This window comes from Phaseolus vulgaris, chromosome 1 (genome assembly GCF_051622355.1).
Source record: "Phaseolus vulgaris cultivar YP4 chromosome 1, ASM5162235v1, whole genome shotgun sequence".
Taxonomy (NCBI): domain Eukaryota; kingdom Viridiplantae; phylum Streptophyta; class Magnoliopsida; order Fabales; family Fabaceae; genus Phaseolus; species Phaseolus vulgaris.
This window is the reverse complement of record NC_143498.1, coordinates 6,638,304-6,660,108: the sequence shown is the minus strand read 5'-3', so window position 1 is coordinate 6,660,108 and position 21,805 is coordinate 6,638,304. Positions and strand designations below refer to the sequence as shown.

Sequence of the window (21,805 nt, the reverse complement as noted above, 5' to 3'; positions counted from 1 at the left end):
TCTTGAAGACATTGGCAATGAAGGGGACCCACCAAATCATTAGCATTTTGTTTTCTTCATGTTTTTATACCGATTATATTTCACACTCCAAATATTAAAAATAATTATTTTATATTGATTTTTTAAAATAAAATACTATATTATAATAAAAAATCATTTGTTTAAATATCAAATCAATATAATTAGTATCAAGTTATCATTGTTTTATATAGATCACGTGTTTTAAATTGTTTTGGAGAGAGGAAACTTCTCTATGGGCATTTTTTTAACACTTATAATAATCTTGGCTGGTCAAACACTCTTTTCTTTTCCATGTAAGATTGTTCTTATTTTCTCTCTCATCATCTTCTTTCTAATCTTCTCATGCTCTAAAACTCACAATGTTGTTGGTTGTAGATAGATACTAATATTTTCTTTGGTATTTTACTTTCCTGTTAAGTTTTAAAACATATTTAGTTTGTTTTAAATAAGTAATACTTTTAATTTAGTTTAATAATATTGACTAAAAATGATCTTCCATAATTAATCTTCTAACAAACACACGTGATAACTGTGTCAATCCCTACAAGAATAATTAATTAAGTGGCATACTAGTTTTCATCACTTTGATTCTGTGTTACTTTTTTTGTTGCATCCACTTTCAGTTAATAACATTAGGGTGAAAATAATGTTGAAGATCTCACATGCACTAGAAATTAAAGTCTTTCATAGTATATAAGTGAGTGCAAACCTCATCTCATTGAACCGGTTTTATGGGATTGAGTTAGACTTAAAGTTCACTTCGTAATATGGTATCAGAGTTATTTCGAGTCTATCCTAGCGAGTGTTTGTGTTGGGCCTATACTCTCACGCACGAGTTGACAGTCTTGGCGTGAGGGGAGTGTGTTGAAGATCCTACATCGACTAAATGTTATAGTCTTTCATAGTATATAAGTGGGTGCAAATTTCACCTCATTGAGCCGGTCTTATGGGTTGAGTTATGCTTAATAGAATTTAGAATATGAAACTACCATTAATATGTAATTCACTTTCTTAAGGAATAATTCTAACTCTAATTAAGTTAAGGAGCCCAAAATTGAACCTGCATGAGAAAACGAGTATAGACTTTTCCTTTTCTTTTTCTTTTTATTTTGTTGTTTGATGTGTAGACTAAATATTATTTATTTTCTTATCTATATTGAGGTAATCAATTTGCATTTGGTTTCAAAATTAGAAATAAAACTTCCATAAATACAAACTCCTACATTTTAGGCTCAACGTTTAATTATGCTGATCTAGAAACTCCTTTTGTTGGTGAATTTTGACTACCCTCTTCACGAACGTGCTTAGTTTTTCACTTTGTGTTTTGTTTTTGCCATGAGCTATGAATGGTTGTGATGTTCATATGAACAATCAACAAATTAAAACCTTCTCATTCATTCATTCATTCATTCATTCCTCTTCTCTCGCCCCATTCAAAATTTGCCTCAATATCAGCACTTTCTAAGAGTTAATTAACTCTTCATTCTGCACTTCACCATGAATAATAGCGTTTGTTGGCCTTACTTTGATCCTGATTTTGATACTCTCCCAGAAAGAATATATGGTCCACCGTAAGTCATTCTTCATTCATTCAAACTCTTCTCATTAATTACTTTCTTCAAATTTGCTTCATTTCATCTATTACACAATAAAAATTTGAATTTTCCATTCAACAACTTACACATGCTAATTTGTTTTGCCATGAAGTTGCCAAGTCTGCATCGACAATGAAAGCATGAAAGGATGCACAGTGGTGAAGGTACGAACCTTACTTACAATAATGTAACAAAACAAATTGTCTTTTTAATATTTTTACCAAAAACAAATTATGTTTTTGATCTGCCATCATGTTGTCATACCAGAAACTTTGATGTTGTTACCAAGGTTTTGAAAAAGAGTCTGTGACAGTAATTTCAGCTGCAGCTTTTTTAGGGTGAATTTGACAAAAAATGACCTGAACTGTGGCCACACATGTAATACCAAAATTGAAATGAAAATCCAATATTGTAATCTAATATCAGACATCTTATAATAATATGTTTTCGAAATAATTCATATATAATAGAATATTTGTGTCGGATTTTCATTTTATGGATGAACTACCACAATTTATCACAAAATTTCAATAATCTGTCATTCACAAAACTTCAGAAAAAAACTGCAACCAAAAGGATTATGTTTTAAAATCCTGCTATTCTGAAAAGACTAGTATTATTTTGAAAGATTTAGATATATAACATTGTTTGATTTCAGGTAGATAGCGTTAACAAGGAGGGTCTCCTTCTAGAAGTGGTGCAGGTTTTGACAGACATGAACCTTCAAATCTGCAAAAGCTATATTTCATGTGATGCTGGTTGGTTCATGGATGGTGTGTAATAATTAAACTTTTTCTATCAAGTTTACGTATTTTGAATTAAATTATAAATATTTTTTTTGTCTGAAATTCCTGTAATCAAAATCTAATTGCAGTGTTTCATGTTAGAGACGAAAATGGCAACAAACTAACGGACCAGAAAGTCATCAACGAAATCCAACAGGTACTGCAATTTTCTTACAATAACAACGATCAAAATATTATATCTGTGTCAAAACCCTTTGTGGTTTTACACGAGAAATTATTACATGCATATAGTTCTGTAAATATCCACATGATATGCAATCATATTGTTTACTTTATTTGTTTTAATATGTGTTATTTAGAAATTGATTAGAATGAAAGAGATTAATTATAAAAAAATCATTGATCCTTTTAAACAGCTATTACAAAATGTCAATTCATCTAAAACAAAAATGAAAAATTTGCTTTAACCGATAATTATGTGGGAACTTTAGGAACTTTAATGGTTTTAGTATTTTAATTTAAGAGTGGTGATACTTTCATACTTTTAAAAAAAATATTCATTTTGATATTACTAAAAGATAAAAACATTTTTTTAATTTATAAATTCAATATATATTATTGCATTATTGAAGTTGGTTGTTAAATGAAAGATTTTTTTAGGGTTGTTAAAGTATTCTTTCTCTATATTCAAACACATTCAAACTATTGACCCAATTTAGAATAAGTATTTAAAACCCTTAAATTTCTCCATGCCATAGCAACTCCGAACAAAAATCAAGAGTTACATGAAATAATCAAATTTCATTACAAGAATATGTGTATAACATAATAAAAAGACCTTCATTCATGTTGAAGACAAAATTCAGTTTTAATTATTTTGACATAAAGAAAACAAAGGAATTAGGTTTATTAATCATCATTAAAATATAATTCATTATATATATATATATATTATATATGATCGACACAGGAATAAACTAAAATAGAAATTAATACTTTAAAGATGTTACAATTCGTATACAAAAGATAATATATTTTATACCGAACAAATATTCTACAAATTATTACATTCAATCTAAAAAAAAGACCTGATCCAAACTGTAATACACAATTGTTGACACACTAAAAAAATATGACTGGTATGCCCACATTTAAGCTCAATTACATAGAAACATCGTACCCACATAATTCATAAATATTCTTAGAATCCCTACATTCATCAAGTATCTATGTAGCATCTTAACCAGTGACATGGGTATGGAAAGAAGGTGAGTCAAACGTGTTCTCAGTTAAATCTGCGTATAACATCCTTAAAGAAGATGTCCAAGGGGAAAAGGGAGATTTATATGAGGGTTTTTGGAAGATTAAGGTTCAACTGTCACCTCTTATTACTGCTTGGAGGCTTATGGAATTTGGCAAAAAGAGGGATCAAGATGGATAGTTGCATTTGTTGTCTCTATGGGGAGGAAGAGGAAACTATGTTCTACCTCTTCTGCACGTTCAAAGTGGCTTGGCTAGTATGGTCTAAGTGTTATGAGTGGATGTCATTGGGAGCCAAAAAATGCATTTTTTTAAAATTTCAAGATTAACGGGGTGAATAAAAGGGTTAATCGGTTGTGGGTGTGGGTAGTCGTGGTAGTTGAATTGTGGAATTATAGAAATAGGAAGATCTTTAAAAATGATAGGATTGATCACATTGAAATTTTCACAATAGTGAGCTTAAGGTATGGTCTTGGATGTTATCCAAAATTCGCGACGTAGGTTTTTCGTACTCTGATTAGTGTCTTGAGCCTCTGGTATGCATGAGATCTGTTAGAAATTACTAGGTGATTTTTGCGGAGTGGGGTTTATATAAAAGATCTGTAAAAGGGGATCTTTTTTGGTTTGTCTGAGTTGCTTGTTTCTGCTTCTGCAAAGAAGTAAGTCGTTAGTTGTTTGTATAAGAGTTGATGTATCCCTGAAATACCTCCATTTTATTAATTTGTTTCTTTCTAATAAAAAAAAATCTTAACGAGTGACTTCAACTACATGACTTCAACTACATGTTTAAACCTTACAACATTGGAAACCAAATAGCCTAATCAAACATACTACATGACATTCTGAAGAGGAAAGATTTTGGGAGATATTAGTAGTGCACATATTGATTACTAATGATGTAATTAAACCTTCATATTTAACTACCTACCACAAGTTCAGATAGATCTCAAATAGATCTCAAGCATTCGTCTTGGCACAGAACCCAATCAAAGAATATGATAAAGATTTTATCATTATTGTTTTATAAGTTAGATCCCCATATACCTTTATTACCAATTTTTATATTGATATTGTTTAATCATTAAACTCTATCATTTTAATAGTGTTTTTTAACCAAAACTAGAATTTTGCTTGAGGAAGGTTATCATAAATTATTAAAATAAATTCTAATATTAATTCAAAAATCTCATTAAAAACACCAAAGAATTACATATAAATTAAGTTTCTGATTATTTTTTTGCGTGCTTTTTTTCTTTTTATATAGAAATGGTAGAGGGTAAATCTGAAAGTGCATGCAGGCCATAGGAAAATCAAGAGCCTCTCCACCATCACAACAACAACAGAGCAATATCAACAATAACAACATCAATTCAATCATCACAACAATGACCAACTACAAAACCTACTGCAAAAACCTCATCCCGTTACTTTCCAACTCACCTGAACAGTACACAGCCATCGAAATGACCGGTACCGATCGTCCCGGATTATTTTCCGAGATTTCAGCAGCGTTGGTGGATCTCCATTGCAACATAGTTGAAGTTCACGCATGGAGTCACAACGCGCGACTCGCATGCGTGGCTTACATATCGGATCAATCCACCGATTCCGCCATTGAGGACCCTTCTCGTCTAAGCTCGATAGAGGATCACTTGACAACTGTGCTGCGTGCCACCACTAATCCTATTGGTGATGGCACGCTCAGCTACCCAGATGTCAAGACCTCTGAGCTTCTAGGAGAAGGGAACATGACAAGCGTGGAACGAAGATTGCACCAGCTTATGCTTTCGGTGAGGGACTTTGAGGCTCCCTCTTCCCCCAAAGAGATGAAGGGAAGAAAAAGAATGGTGACAATCGAAAGTTGTGAACAAAAGGGGTATTCAATTGTGAGCATTGAGTGTAAGGATCGTCCCAGACTCATGTTTGATACCGTTTGCACGTTAACAGACATGGAATACGTTATTTTCCATGCTTCCATCACTTCCCATGGAAGCTATGCATTTCAGGTATGTGTAAATTATATATGTTTTATTAATATTAGAATTTAAATATGCATTTTAGGTAAGAGATTAATGATATATTGATAATTGATGTTATTTATAGAAATTAATTCCTAATGAATAATTAGCTTAATGCGTTTGCAGGAATATTTTATCAGGCACGTAGATGGATATGCTTTAGATACTGCATGTGAGAAGGAACGAGTAATAAAATGCTTAGAGGCAGCCATAGAACGTCGGGTTTGTGAGGTAATTAAATTAAGATTTTAAAAACCAATTTTAGAAACAGAAAATAATTAGTTGATATCTATGTAGCACAGATACAATACGGACAATGACACGACACGAATATGAACACGGATATACGTATAATCTCTAAAATGTAGGATACGGGGACACAGATCTATATATTAAATAATTTTGAATTATATAAATTAAAAATAAATATTTATATGCAAAAGTATGTTTCGATTCTTTTGGGAGCATGAAGATATTTTTCATGGTTCAAAAGAATTTGTTCCTTATTTTTATAATCATAATAAAAATTTATACAATAAATTTGACTTTTTAGAAAATTATTGTATTTATACAAAAAAAATTGTGTTAGAACCGTAGTAGAATTTTAAAAAAATTCAATAAATATTTTTTGAATTGAACACTTCACCGATAAGTGTCGTACGAGTGTCAACACTGATAAGTGTGTCCGACACGGATACGCCATCTAAGAGAAGTGTCTGAGCTTCCTAGGTTGGTATATTGACTAAATTAGAGACTATTTTAGATACTAAAAAAAAAATTGATTTCTAAATTAGTATCTATTATTGTTAAATGGTTTCTAAATTGGTATTTAATTAATTACAAAAGTTTTTGCTACCAAATTTATAATCTAAATAATTAGTAGTGTAGCTAATTAGATACCAATTTAGAAATTATTTAACCATAATAAAAATTAATTTAGAAACCAAAATTTTTTTATTTCTAAAATGATATCTAATCTAGTCACTATAACAACTAATTATTTTTTGTCTCTAAAATATTGATTTCTATTTCTTATTTTGCATGTTTAATTCTTTAAATTTGAAAAAACGTATGAATATTAGTATAATTATTTCATTAGTCACATATTAATTGTTTGATTTAAGTTGACACATGCATGCAGGGTGTTAGGTTAGAGTTATGTGCAGAGAACAGAGTAGGGTTACTATCGGACATAACACGAGTCCTGCGAGAGAATGGATTGGTGGTTGTTCGAGCAGACGTTGAAACGCATGGAGAGAAAGCCGTGAACGCTTTCTATGTCAAGGACGTATCAGGGAACGAGGTTGATGTAGAATACTTCACCAACTCAGTCAAGAGGGAAATGGGTCCAATCCTCACACTCCATGTCAAGAATGACACCACCAGAAGAAAAACAACCTCCCCTAAACGTTCACCTTCTCTCTCCTTCGGAGGCATGCTAAGATCTCGGATTGAACGTCTTTCTCATGGCTTCATTATATGACTCCCGAGTCATCTAGATCAATGTAGTTTATGCGTGTGTCAGTAGTAGTTGCAGTTTAGATCATCGATTTCATGTAGTTTTATGGATAGCTGAGTGTGTAGGTACCTAGTAGACTGTATTCAGAACCTCAAAGTATCTTCACTTTGTCACTGTTCACTAGGTCTGTAAATAAAATCTTCTGCACAGTTAAGAAACCATTCAATAATGATTATATGCAACATTCTTAAATATTATGAAAAAATGAAAAAAAAAAGTACAAACAAGTGTGGACAATTTTATCTGATTTTGAAAAAAATGTTAGTATTGTATAAATTAACTAATTAAAGGTAGATGGGACTGGAAGGGAACATCGTTTTTCTTTTCTTACTTCCCTGCATATATTAGGTGAGTATGAGATGTAGGTATATTCCAAAGATGAGGAATAGTGGCTAACTCGCACAAGGGTTCAAGGATTTTGTCAATAAGCAGTGGGACAGCTATAGTATACTAGGGGAAGGCATGATCAAGCTCAAATAAAAGTTAAGAAGAATGAAATCAGATTTGAGGATTTGGAATGAAGAGATTTTCGGTGATATAAATAGAGAAAAACGAGAATTAATACAAACTAGATGATGAAAGTCTATTAGAGGAAGATAAGAGAGAGGAAAAGATCTAGTTGTTGGCTAAGCTAAAAATAGCAGAGTTTTGGCTTGAATCATTGATGAGACAGAAGCAAGAATGAAGTGGTTAGCATTAGGAGACATGAACTCCAATTTCTTTCATTTAATGACATGGTGGAGGAGGGCCACAAATCTGATTACAGGGTTGAAGGTAAATGACCTTTGACATGAGAAACCTGCAGTGGTGAAAGATGAAATTGGGTCATAGTTTTAAAATAGGTCCAGGGAAAGTGTTGATTTTAGTGTTCAACTAGGAAATGTTGCTTTTAATTTTAAATATATCACAGAGAGTGACAATAAGTTGTTAAATGAATCATTTCTTGAATAACAGATCAAGAAAGCCCGTTTGGTAATGTGAGGGAAGTAAAAGATACTATCTATTAGGCTAAAGAGGGTGCTACATAGTGTTATAGACAATAAGCAGGCAACATTTTTGGAGGGTAGGCCTGCTTGACAGAGTTCTTGTAGCTTAGGAAACCATGGAGGAAGTAAAATAAAAAAAGATAAATGCATCATAGTGAAGATTGATTAAGAAAAAGCATATGATTCAATCAAGTGAGTGATACATTATTAATAGATTAGGTTTTTGTTCATAGTTGGATTGAGGAATGTCTAATCCTTAATCTCAATTTTGGTGAATGGTAGTTCAACTAGAAAGTTTAGTCCATTAAAGAGACTTAGATAAGGAGATATTTTTTGTTTGTTATAGTGGCTGAAGAGATGGCGGGAATGGTTAAAACTACAGAAATGAAAGAACTACTGAGTGGGGTTAAAGTTGGAAGATCAAACATAGAAATAAGTATGTTCAAGTTTGCATATGACAACCTATTCTGGTGCCAACCAGATCCACTAAATATTTTTTTTAAGTGATAAAAAGTATACTTAGGTGTTTTTAGTTGATATCTGAGTTAAAGTTAATTTCACAAAAACCAAAATTGGGTGAGTAGGGGTGGAAGGAAGCCTATTAAACAAGTTATCCATTGTTTGGAATTGTAGTATTATGACTTTGCATTTCACGACCTGCGAATTCCAATTGGGGGAAATCCAAGAATGTCCTTTTTTTAAAATTCTATTGACAAAGTTAAGAATAGTTTAACCACTTGGAAAGACAATCATTTGTCCTTTGCTAGAAGAATTTGCTTGCTGAAATATGTGATTACCTCTATTTTATTTATCATTTTTCCAATATCGGCTAGTGTGTGTAAGGAGTTGGAAAAATTAGAGAATGATTTTTTTTATGGGAATAAGAGAAGGAAGGGAAAGAAATAGCATGGGTAAAGTGGGATAAAATTTGTAAATCAAAATAAGGGGCTAGGGGTTAGGAGTCTAAAAGAGTTTAATAGTGCACTTCTAAGCAAATTGAGGTGGAGGCTAGGAATGGTTAAGAAGGGTGTGTGTGGAAAGAAGTCATCCAAGAAAAATATGGAACATGAAGGAATCTACAAACAAGGACTCACAATAAGTTACAATCTAAGGTCTGTTTGGATTGGGGAAGGAGTTTGTGAGGATGGGAAAGAGTGAATTTGTGAGGATTAGAGAGGATGTGTTAAGTTGTTTGGATTGAGGGATGATAGAGTAGATTTAAGAGGATGATTTATTTGAAAATTGTGAGGGATGTGGTAGTTAGGAGAGAATTTATAAATTTTTTTAAAGGTATAAAATGTAAGTTTACAAATTTATTCTTGTTATTAAAAAATATTTAAATAATGAGTTATAATATATATATATATATATATTATATATTATATATATATATATATTTAAGTTTGAATTACTATCAATTTTTTTTAGATTTCAACTACACAACTCCAACCACTCAAGATCTAACCCGAAAAGCGAGAGAAAATATAAATACAAATTTTTTAAAATTAACAAATCCAACAAAAACAGAAACACATAAACATAATAAGAGAATTGAGAAACATAGTAAGAGAATTGATTCTCAATGGCACCAAAGAGAACGAAATCGATTGTAGATGTTTTACAAAGCATGAGAATTGATTGTCTATACTTGAGTCAGAATTGATTCCAAAGTTCAAGTTAACACGATATTTATACAAAATGGTTATATCTACGTGATATCACCTCTCGTCTTTGCAAATCTGATAGGAATAAAAAATCCTTTATTCCACTCGCCCATTTGCAGATTCACCTCCGAAAACCTTTATGCAAATAGGAAAAGCGGTCGCTAGTCCATCCGCACATCAGTGCATGACTAAAAACAAACACTCCATAACATATGAGGAAAGATTTAAGGAGTGCAAGTAGAGAAATGTGGTTTAACAATGTAGAATGGAAGTTAGGAAATGGAGAGAAGGTACCTTTTTTTGTGAGGATAAATGACTGGGGGAGAGAAGCCTGAAAGATAGTTATCCTAGATTGTATAACAATGCTCTGAACAAAGAAGCATCAATTGTTGACATGGGTAGATGGAACAAGAATAGATGAGAATGAATTATAAAATGGAGAAGAGCTTGGTTTGAGTGGGAAGTGCCTCAGGTCAACACTCTTATGGAAAAACTAGAAGAGGTTGTTTTAGTAAAAGGAAATGAGGACAAGTTGATTTGAAAAAGGAAAGGAAATTGATACATATTCTGTCAAGTCTGCTTATAACATTTTAATTCATACCAATGAAAGGGATGGGGTGGATGAATATAGTGAATCCTGGAAAACTAAGGCATTACCCTTCTCTCAACACTTTGCATGGAGACTGATGCTTAATATGGTAGCTACAAAGGATAATGTGTGCAGGAGAGGGATAGGTCTGTCTGATAGGATGTGTGTATTGTGTGGAGGCAGGGGAGGAAGAAAATGCAAATCACCTTTTTTTTCTCACGTGTAAGCCATTAGTACATTTTTATCAATTTCATCTTCTGCAGTAGAACATAAAACAGAATAGAATGTGGAAATGTATATGGATGACGATAGTATGGATGGTGTGTAACCATAGAAACAAGATTATTTTTAGAGATGGTAAGGTTGATATAGTAGATATTTATTGTGGCAGAACTTAAGATTTGGGGCTGGATAAATAATAAATACCCTCTGATTGGTGCTTAAAACGGATGGTTTCCTTACATCGGTTTAGGTAGATTCAATTTAAGCTAGCAACCTTCAATTTAGAGATTGTGATTGGCTTCAGTAGCTACAGGGGATAAGAAGGAAAACTTAGGAAGGGGAGGTATATTTAAACAGGGGCAGGAAGGCACCATCTGGTAAGTTTTTGCTGAAGTAAGTACTCAGGCAAATGGAAACTGAATTCCAAGCAAAATGACAAAGGGAGAAGGCCGGATTAGAAGGAATTGGCATCAAATACCTAACACATATGCACAGTCACCTTATCAACTCTGCATATACTCATGACGAGTTTCACAACACTTCAACAAAATCATACGATAAGCTGGGTGAGGGATCCAAATCTGCAGTAGGCTGATAGAGGAAAGGAAGGCATCGCAAGCTGAATGTGCTATTTGATTATGAACTTTTGTTGTACTGTTATTACAGGGCCACAATAACTTCACCAGCACTTGTTCTATGTTCTCTTGTTTTATTTTGAGCTCTGATAAGAGTTATTTGCACAAGTATCAGATTTTTTGGGCACAAAGTCTTGTAAATCAGTGAAGTTTTGTATATGGATTGGATTAGAAATTACTGTTTATCTTCAAAAGAATCCATGGGATTCATATTTCCTGGCCAGCGAGTAATCAGTTTGACATGTATAAGAGAAAACTGAACTTCTATCTGAGTTCTATGTTTAGTCTCCTTAACCATATAGAGTGCAAGATCATGTGAAATACATCAAATCTTTTGGAAGGCCGATTCAGTGTAAAATGCTTCCTCACAGCCTTCACTCCCTCCTTCAGCTTCCGATATTCATCCTCTGAAATCGCACTAAGAATGTCTTTCAACCTCGGAATATCTGAAACATCAACCTGCACCGAAAACGCTTCCCATTGCAGCACATCACTGAAGGGCAACACGTAATACTTCGAAAGGATCACGGGAACGCATTCGGCATAAATTGCTTCCACGATTCTGGGACTAGCCACTTCGTGGCCACTGGGACAAAGACAGAACTTGGAGTTCAGCATGAAGGAGTAGTAGTCTAGGTCTTTGGGGAGGTACTCGAAGACGCGAATGTCCCCGTCTTGGTTCTTCCAGTGGTGGAGGAGGATGGGGCGGATTGGGCCGTGCAGACCGCCGGAAAAGAAGGCGAGGTAGCGACGTGTAATGTTATTGGATTGGGGTGAGAGAAGTTTGGGGGAGACTTCGCCTCCGTAAAGGTGGATTTCTGGAAGGGACACGTCCTTACGAGGGTTGAAGCCCTCTGAAGTGTTGGCATTGCACATGACACGGATAGAGGTGTTGTAGAGGAAGTGATTTCCCTGTGATGCATGAGGAGCCTGCAGAAAATCAGAGAACAGTGAGCTAGAGTTATGCAAACAAAAGAGATTTTATGGCATTATTTTTAACTATACGTTAGCTTCTACGAAAAAAATAATTTCCTGGAAGATAATTCCAAGTTATACTAATGCTTAAACACCTCATGGAATGGGTAAAGGAGAAAAGAAAAAGTATAAGCTGGATAAATTATGCGATACGATGATGACCATACGAGAAGAGAAAAATTAGAGCTATAATAACGTCTTGAAAAGGATGAAAATGAGGAGTTGGCTATGGATTAAGACTAGTATTTCATTTTTTGTTAATTTTTTTCTGGTAAAAAAAATAATTTCATATCATTCGATAAAACAAGCATTTAAGAATGCAGTGACAACCGAGAAGACTGACGTGATGATGAAATGGAAGCATTTAAGAATTCAGAGAGGAAAAGTAGCCTGCGGATATGCAACACAAAATGGCGATTATGAGGATTTTGAAGTTATACAGATGTGTAATGTAACTGTTAAGTGCTTGAAGTATTGATTTGGAACATGGATGTGTAATTATATTTTTTGTATGAAAATTTACATCTTTTCGTGAATAATCGACAATCACATCTCTTTACTACTCACATCTATTTATGATAATTATTTTTCTTTGTTAATGAAGATTTTTTTCATCTCTATAAAAAAGAAAGTATTACCAATTTAGATCCACGTTGACTTAATTAAGAAAAATAAATGTGTTTTTCTTTGAGTTATGAGCACGTCGTGCAACTTAAAAAATGCATCAGTTTGCATTAGGATTTTATGTGGAGATTGAAGACTGAAACTTTAAGTGTATATGGTGAGGAAAGGAAATAAGCCACAGAGAGAGTGAAAAAGAAGAAAGGAGTAACCAATGTACTCATTAATTATTATTAGTGAAAATTTTTATAGCACTAGGCTCCATAGAGTTTTTTTCATATTGACATTAAATAGTTTTGGTGTCTACTACTTTCTCTCTTTTTTTTCATCCCATTAATTTGTATATTATTTTATATAGGAAAAATTGATATGGTTGGTTTGACTTTGGCTTGTTATTCTTGTCATCTTCATAAAAAATAGTATTAGAGTATTTACTACCACATGAGTTTTGATTTGTGCTTTCAACATCGAAGATGGTGATTGTTAAAGTTATAACTGGTGGTAAAGGCACAACTCTTTTTACTTAAGAGTATAACAACCTTAGTCCACCTAACCTGTGACACGGGAGAATTGATGCACCCTACAATAGTGATGGTGTCGGAACCGTGATTAAATTGGATTCTATCAATTACTTAGTGTGAAAATTTCGAATGTAAGATTTGTTATTTTGGAAAAACCTTTAACTTTGGGAGATTGAAGAAGATAAATAGGAAGATTATTGGCATGATCAAGTAATGAATAGATCAATTTGTCATCATGTATTTGGTGTGACTTTGGCTTACAACTTATGGAAGATATTAAGCAAGTTGTTTGAGTCTAAGAATTCCTTGAACAAGGCATTCCTTACTAGGAAGCTAGTAAATTTAAATACAAAAACAATTCCTTAGTGGTTTAACACTTGACTAGTTTTTAGAAAATGATGAATCAGTTTATTACTGGATATTGCGTTAGGTGATGAGTTACTTGTGTTTTTTTTTTCTTAGCTTATTACCAAATAGTTGGGAGACAATAGTGGTACCTCTGAGCAACTCTACTCCTAATGGGAAACTAACTTTTGACATGGTCAAGGATATTCTCTTAAAGGAAGAAATTAGGAGGAAGGGTAGCAATAAGGTTACATCTTCAACTCAAAATAAAGTGTATGAACTCAAACAAGCTGTTGGAGATCCCACATCGACTAGAGATTAGAGTCTTTCATTGTATATAAGTGGGTGCAAACCTCAACCCTATGAGTCGGTTTTATGGGGTTGAGTTAGGCTTAAAGTCCACTTCGTAATACAAGCTTCAAGATAATGGTATAAGAAATTTGATTCCTTCATGATGGATCGTGGGTATGATAAAACCTCTTCTGGTCATTGTATTTTTGTGAACAAAATTTCTAGTAAAAAGTGTATTGCTCTATTTTGATTACATGTTAATTATTGGTCGTGACATGAATGAGATTCAAAGTCTAGAAGTGTGTTGAGTAAGTCTTTTGCAAGGAAATATTTGGGTCATGTAAAACAAATCCTTGGCATGAAAATTATTCATGACAAGAAGAATGGAAAATTGTGCTTATCCTAGCAAAAATATATTGAAAAGATATTGAAGAGATTTATTATGGACAATTCTAAACCCATTAGCTGGTACTCCACTTGCGGGTTACTTAAGTTGAGTTCAAAGTAGTGTTCTACAAGTGAGAAAGAAAAGAAGAAATATAGAAGATTTCATATTCATCTACAGTTGGTAGTTTGATGTATGTTATGGTGTGTACAAGGCCGAACATTGCTCATGTTGTTGGTAGTTTCCTTGTTAATCTTGGAAAAGAGCATTGGAAAGATGTAAAGTGGATACTTAGGTATCTTAAAGATCCTTATAGAGATTATTTATGCTTTGGTTGTTATGTGGATTCTAGGAAGTATATTTTTTATTATAGGATGACTTTCATAGGGGAGTAATGTCATGCCAGTCCAAACTACAAAAATGTATTATTTTGTCATCTACAGAGACATTGTTGTTGTAGAAGTTGCTAAGGAACTCTTGTGGATGCAAAAATCCTACAAGAGTTGGGACATTTATAAGAAAAATATGTTTTGTATTATGATAGTCAAAGTGCAATCCATCTTAACAAGAACTCCACTTTTATTTAAGGTCAAAACATATTGAGATATGATATCATTGGATATGAGATGTATTAGGAATGAAACAATTATCATTAGAGAAGATTCATATTGATAAGAATGACTCGGATATAATGACAAAGATCTTACCTTATTATAAGTAAAGAGAAAGTGAGTTTGATTGACAATGACCTCAATTAATTAGTGAGGGAGAGATATGTTAGATAGGTCACCAATTGATTAGGTTCATGTTGACTTAATTAAGAAAAAGAGAGTTTTTTTTTTTTTTCTGTACTAGTCCATTATGCAGGTTAAAGAATTCAGGATTTTATAACTGAGATAGAAAAACAAAATTTGAGTGCCTCTAGTGAGAAAAAAGAAAGAAGCCACAGAGAGAGAGTGAAAAAGAATAAAAATGGAATCAATGTGTCCAATGTAAATCTGGGCAAAGAAGCCGGAGAGAAGATTTTATACCAATTATTTCATGTATTTGATTCTATATGTTGTTTAACTAGATAACCATTGTAGTTTTTTTATGTTGTTATCCACTTGTTGGTGAAAATAATATTTTTCATTGATCCTAAGAGGTTCGAAAAGACTTATAGTATATTCATTAGTTATTATTATTAGTGAAAGTTTTTATTAGACTAGATCCCATGAATTTTTCTTTTATATTGAGTTTTCTCACCTTAAAATTTAGGGTATGCTAGTATTTATCTTTTGGTGGGATTTGCCTATTATTTATATAGGGAGGAATTTGTTTGAATTTTGCTTTTCCCTATTATTTTTGTTATCTTCCCAAGGAGTATTCTATTTCAAATTTTGTAGTCAAGAATTTCTAAGTATGAGAGTTTAATTCTGTGGCAGAGAAAGGGTGAGTTATAAAAGCAGCTATACAAGGAAGAAAGGGACTTTGAACTAACCCAATCATGACAGGCAAGCATAAAGTGGTCGGCACCATGAGTTCTATTCCAGAAGGGGTGCCTCGTGGAAATCACTTTCACATAGTCAGAGACAAAATGCTTTAAAGGAGTGACATTGTATGAGAGTGGAGTGTAGAGGTACTTCACCATCCAAGTCACACTGAATGGCAAGAAGTAAACGTGAGCGGCATTGGGATCGTTGGTCCTAAACCTCCCTGCGCCATGTTCCATCTCATGGAGAAACCTTCCTTCAATTGAGTATATGTCCTTGCACGGGCCATCGTGAGCGATTGGTAGCTCACCATCTGGGTATACGTACACTTTGAATATTTTCTCCATCTCCAGGTAGCTCCTGTAATCATAATTTAAGTAAATTTTACTCCCAAATATTCAATTAAAAATTGGGTCTAAATTTTTACACACTAAAAATAACAAACACTTTATTGGCATTTCTTGTTTCTTTCTAAAGTTCTCCTCGTTACTTAATGGACCAGTTTAGTTAGTTTTAAAATACGTATTTCTGAATTAAATAGAAATTGTTATAAAATAATCAGAGACTGCTTATTTTTAAAATAAGTAAATTAGAAAATATAAAAAATAACTAAAATTTATATATTCTATTGAAAAACATTTTTTTTAAATAAGTACAAACAAACTCATCCTATATAATAAACTGTATTAATTATTTATCTCTGTATTATTTTCATGTCTCTTAATGTATAGACACCCAGAGTCAAGGAATAATTTTTTTCTAAAGGAAAAAGGGTTGAACCCCAAGGAGTGTCTATGCCAGAGAAAAACGATACGAGAAATTAGTGATTGATAATGTAATGTGTTAAGAAAAAATTAAAGATAGAGAGAAACAATAGGGTGTCTGTAATTTTAAGTATCTTACTATCAAGCATATTTTCCTCAAAAATTAATCATGATCTTAATTTGGGGTAAATAAAGAAATAATATAAATGACCCGTAAAATTAATATATATATATATATATATATATATATGTATGTATGCGTGGATGGTAGAATCAACAAGATGAGGTGTTGGTTTTGGTTTCATACTTGACTTGCTAACTTAGCACTTCTTGTGCTTAGGTCTAGGTTCAATCTTTATTAAGAAATTCATCTGGCTGATTAAAAACAAAATTCTATGAACCAGTTTTCAGCCATTTTCATTAATTGCAACACATTATATGTTTGATAATTAAGGAAGCTCAAACATATGGAGAGAAATGGAAACGTGTGGTATGTTTGGGAAGAATAATTAAGTAAAATAATCTCATATTAAAATTAAAGTAAATAGATTTTTCTTATGAAAGTTAAATTTTTTATATTTAATTTTAATAATAACAAAATAAAAATTGAAATGTTGAGATCTTGTACAACTGAAACACGATTCATCTAAGACCACGTACTAATTGAGATAAGGTGAGATATTACCATCAGACTAATTCTCTTAGCCTCTGCTTGGTTTCAATGTTGGACGATTGATTAAGATGCATTTGAGTATATTTAAAAGGTGTGACGTGGTTTAGTTGAGGAGTTTTGGGGATATTGGTGAGAAAAGAATGATGAGTTCGATGATTTTAACTTTTTATTGTTGGGATTAGTGAGAAAGAAAAGGTAAACGAATATTATTATATTATAGTACACAATGGATGATAATAATAGGTTTTTGTATATAATAGATTATGAAATAATAATTTTATAGTTTATATTACAATAATAATAATAACTAATTAAAAATAACAAATAAAATTATTAATAACAAATAAAACCATCTTCTTCACTTTTTTGTTCTTTTTTTCAATCCATTTTTTTTGTTCCCTTTATTTCTTTCTTATCTACTAAAAATAACATAAATAATAAGGAGTAAGAACTTTAACAATATGATCTCGGGATGAATGAAAATTGGTATTGAAAAAGATATATTAAGAGAAATTATTCTAAGAAAAAAATTATTGTGAGCAATGAAAATAACCTGAATAAAATATTTAGTCGCCATCATTTTGCAATATGTCATATTTACTTTTATTTTCAATTATTGCACAATTACCAAACTAATCCTCATACATAAAGGTTTCCATTCTTATTGTGCACGCTCGAACATAAGTTTTAGAATCACGTGGCTCTTAATACAGTCGTATTAAATAATTTTAAAAAAATGAAAATGATGATTATAACACATAAATGAGAAGTTTGAATAAATTTTTCCACTACATTCTAAGAAAAATATAAAAAAAAAACAAAATTTTGATAAATAAAATAACGTTTCCATAAAATAAAGTTAAGTATATATAAAATTTAAATCTGATTTTGAAAAGTTGAATTAATTTATACGTAAAGTAAATGACGAAGAGTTTTATAAATTTGTGTTTCTTTCTATTTATAATATTTTTATGTGAATACCAACAAACCCATAGTAGATTAGGGGTTCGCCAGATCTTCCTTTAAAGGTGTTGATCGGTGCCTTATTGAAATTAATGAATAGCAAACATGGGGTGTGGAGAAGTATGCAATGATGGCTATTAAGCTTTGGACAGTTCATATTTCTTTCTTATTATGGAAGCTATGTATGAATCATGGAAATTGGGGAAAACCAGTTACCATTCTACTACTGCTGGAGTGTTGTAATAATAAAAAAGTTCATTCATAGCATAGGAGTTTTTTGCAGGGGGTTATCATGATTAGTTTTTGCTCTATACTTTTTCATGATTCACGAGGATGAGTGTGAAAATACAAAGAGAATGAATCAATACTACCGCACTCGCCATTCCCTTATCGTATATCACAAGAAAAGATCAATCAAATTATTATCGGATTTTTCTTTTTGAAAAAAGAAGTAAACATCTCTTTCGTGGCACAAATATTTTTCCTTGGCGGTGACTTGTATACAAAGCAGTGAAGAAGCTTTTGATACTCTAATAGTTCTAGTTGTAGAGTTTATTTTAAAGGAAAGATAATAGTTTCACACCATAGTTTTTTACACCTCCCTTTGAATTAAGGATATAATTATTTCATTTCAAAATTTTGTTTATTTTTATTTTTATTAATTAAATATAATATTTATTGTTGAAAGATGTTGTAAGATGGAAGTAACAGAAAAAATGTGAGTATGAAATGATAATTTTTTATTTTCAAAATCATACAAATATTAATTTCTATTATTCAGTTTAAAATACCGGTACGTACATAAACGTGTATTACTATGTAATATTGTTGTATCTTGGTGATTAGGTTATGAAAGAATTTGTTTTTTGTTTATCAGGTTATGAAAATGGATGTATTCATATAACATACTCCATTAATATTTATTATTTTTTCTTTTTTCTATTATGAATTTTGATCACTAGATAATTTTCTTCAAGAAATAATAAGAGAGGTGGTGAGAGATGTTACCGATGAAACAAGCGAGCGTTACGATAGATAGCTCCAGCTGGTACATAGTTGCGGTCGCCGCCGTCATGCACGGTGGTTGCCACAGTGAGATTGCTTCTCTCACCTTCTGATTCTGACGCAGCATTTCGCATCGAAGCTCTCGCCGCCGCGAGTGTTTGTTCTAGTTTTCCTACCTTCCTCTGTTAACTCAAATTAACTCGTAATCAATTTTCTTAATTACTTGCTTTCATTCTCATACAATCAGATACTAAAAAAATAAACACTGAAAATTAAAGCCGATAATTAATGAAGCAAATCAGCTGTTTAGAAACGCTTGGAAATTAATTCTTCGAAACAGAGGAAACAAAATCAACGGAAGAGAGAAAATAACAGTTGAACTTACGGTAGCAGTTCGGTGACTGAATTTGTTCCGGCGAAGTTCGCCGGAATTTGCGATGGCGTGAAGTTGATTCTGGCCAGATAACTTCATTCGCAGACGATCCAGAGGAACGGAATGTCCATGTTTTGAACCAGCGATTGTCGTGAATTGGAGTAACTGAACTTGACGCAGCACCACGACGACGACGAACGAAAGTAGAATCAGCGTGAGAATTGGAGGGAAGGGATATGTACGTGGAATGTCCATTTTTAGGTAGGAGCCTTTGGTTGGTGAGATTCGTTATGCGAGAAAATGAAGAAAACGAACACTCAGTTCAGATAGTGAAAATGAAGTGATGCAGAGTTAGAGAATAAATGTGAGTGAAAGTGAGCTTCTTCAACCTCATGTCTTCTCGTCAAAATACTAACGTTTTAATATCGTTACAAAACCTTTTTTCTTTTAATTTTTAAACTTAAAAATATATTTTGTAATTTCTACAATACAATCTTTATTTTTATTTAGTTTCTATTAATTTTAACTTTCTTGAGTTCTGACGAAAAACTTTAAACAAATTAACGTGAATACGAATTAAATTAAAAGAGCATATATATAAAATTAAATTATTTTTGTAATTATAAGATTTAATGATTGATTAAATCGACCATTTTTATAATATTAACACAGTAAACGGTTTATACTCTCATTTATTTAATTAGTATATTAATATTAATATTATTTAAGATAATATCATTTACCAAGAATTATATCATACCAGCACTAATTAGAGGTATTTTGGGAACGTTGTCGAAAACAAAAACTATGTATAGTTTAACTTTTTGAAAATAAGTTATCGTTATCTTTTTACACATGCGTCTTTTTTTAATGTTCTCTATAGATTAATATATATATATATATATATATATATATATATATATAATAAATATTATAAATACATGGAGATTGTTGAAATTTTACATTAACTAAAAATTATAATATGTTATAATAAAGTTCATTTTATAAATAATTTTAAGGTTAATTTTATGAAGTTGAGTTGATTCTATCTTCTCATAAAGTGTATTGGTTTAGTCTTATATAATAGTTAAATAACTTTTCCTATTTTTTTCCTTAAAAATATCAATATTTATATTTACAATAGATAAAATTTATATATCTACTGAAAAAGATTATTTTAATAAAGAATATATTCAATAGTAAAATTCCCATAAATCTAAATTAATGAAGTATTTAAGAAAACAAACATTGCACTAAAACATTAAATGAAAATAAGTTTAGAGAGAAAAATAATAATGTATTATATTTAAATTAGATATATGTATTATTTTAGAGACTAAAAGTATTATAGATATATAAATTAATTTCTATTATTTATAAATAGTGTTATCTAACTAACTAGGTTTTAGTTACTAATTATTTAAATATTAAAATTAGTAGTTAAAATTTTGATAGCTAATTAAATATTAATTTAAAAATTATTTATTAATAATAAAAACATATTTAGATATTAATAATTTACTTTAAAATTGGTGGCTAAAATCTTAATTAAATATCAATTTAATAATTATTTATAAATAATAGAAACTAATTTAAATATCAATAATTTATTTAATTTATAAAAATTAAAAATAGTATAATAATTAATTACTTTTTATTTCTTAAATTAATTTTTATTTAATAATTTTTTTATAATGTTGGTTACCTAATTTTGCAATAAACATATACTGTAAACTAATGTAAAAAAATCAGTAAAAGAAAATACTAGGAATAAGAATAGGTAAAGATGAATAGATGGATAAATAGGTAGATAAAAATGTTAGTTATAGAAGATCATGTTTGATGTAAAGCTACTTGAATGCAGGGAGGGAAACTGGTGGTAGAAGTATGGGTAGCTGTGCAGTGCAACGAATGTAGTGAATAAGTTATGTTGACTTAGGGGCCTATATGTGAGTAGTTTCAGTTCTAAACCATGCCAACCTAATTTCACAGTGAAACCCAACGAAGAATAACTATAGATAATTAGAGGTTCTGGTTGGACCCCGTATATTACACACACGGTTTCACGAATATCCGATGAATCTTATACCTTCTTCTTCTCCCATTTTCGGGTTAACTTTGGAGAGTATGACACGTGGCCAATATTCCAACGATGAGAACTG

The 21,805-nt window shown here is 31.5% G+C and overlaps 2 protein-coding genes across 2 annotated transcripts; one reads left to right on the top strand and one right to left on the bottom strand.

Moving 5' to 3' along the window:
- Positions 1-1,397: 1,397 nt before the first annotated feature.
- On the top strand, positions 1,398-7,328 carry LOC137815413 (ACT-like superfamily protein). The gene is made up of 7 exons (XM_068618551.2): positions 1,398-1,592; positions 1,729-1,780; positions 2,275-2,389; positions 2,491-2,558; positions 4,921-5,628; positions 5,767-5,871; positions 6,782-7,328. Exons 1-7 carry the CDS (start codon positions 1,519-1,521, stop codon positions 7,121-7,123), a joined length of 1,464 nt encoding a protein of 487 aa, XP_068474652.2. The 5' UTR covers positions 1,398-1,518; the 3' UTR covers positions 7,124-7,328.
- Positions 7,329-11,309: 3,981 nt separating this feature from the next.
- LOC137813310 (putative glycosyltransferase At5g25310) lies at positions 11,310-20,021 on the bottom strand. Its single transcript, XM_068615446.2, has 4 exons — positions 19,656-20,021; positions 19,274-19,452; positions 15,874-16,225; positions 11,310-12,185 (listed from the first exon to the last, which is right to left on the bottom strand). Exons 1-4 carry the CDS (start codon positions 19,896-19,898, stop codon positions 11,520-11,522), a joined length of 1,440 nt encoding a protein of 479 aa, XP_068471547.1. The 5' UTR covers positions 19,899-20,021; the 3' UTR covers positions 11,310-11,519.
- Between the last annotated feature and the right edge of the window lie 1,784 nt (positions 20,022-21,805).

Coding starts and splice junctions, on each gene's coding strand:
- LOC137815413 (XM_068618551.2), top strand. CDS start 1,519: ATGAATAATAGCGTTTGTTGGCCTTACTTTGATCCTGATTTTGATACT. Junction 1,781..2,274: donor AAGGATGCACAGTGGTGAAG/GTACGAACCTTA, acceptor GTTTGATTTCAG/GTAGATAGCGTTAACAAGGA. Junction 2,559..4,920: donor TCATCAACGAAATCCAACAG/GTACTGCAATTT, acceptor AAGTGCATGCAG/GCCATAGGAAAATCAAGAGC.
- LOC137813310 (XM_068615446.2), bottom strand. CDS start 19,898: ATGGACATTCCACGTACATATCCCTTCCCTCCAATTCTCACGCTGATT. Junction 16,226..19,273: donor AACGCTCGCTTGTTTCATCG/GTAACATCTCTC, acceptor TTATGATTACAG/GAGCTACCTGGAGATGGAGA. Junction 12,186..15,873: donor TGCTTGCCTGTCATGATTGG/GTTAGTTCAAAG, acceptor GATTTTCTGCAG/GCTCCTCATGCATCACAGGG.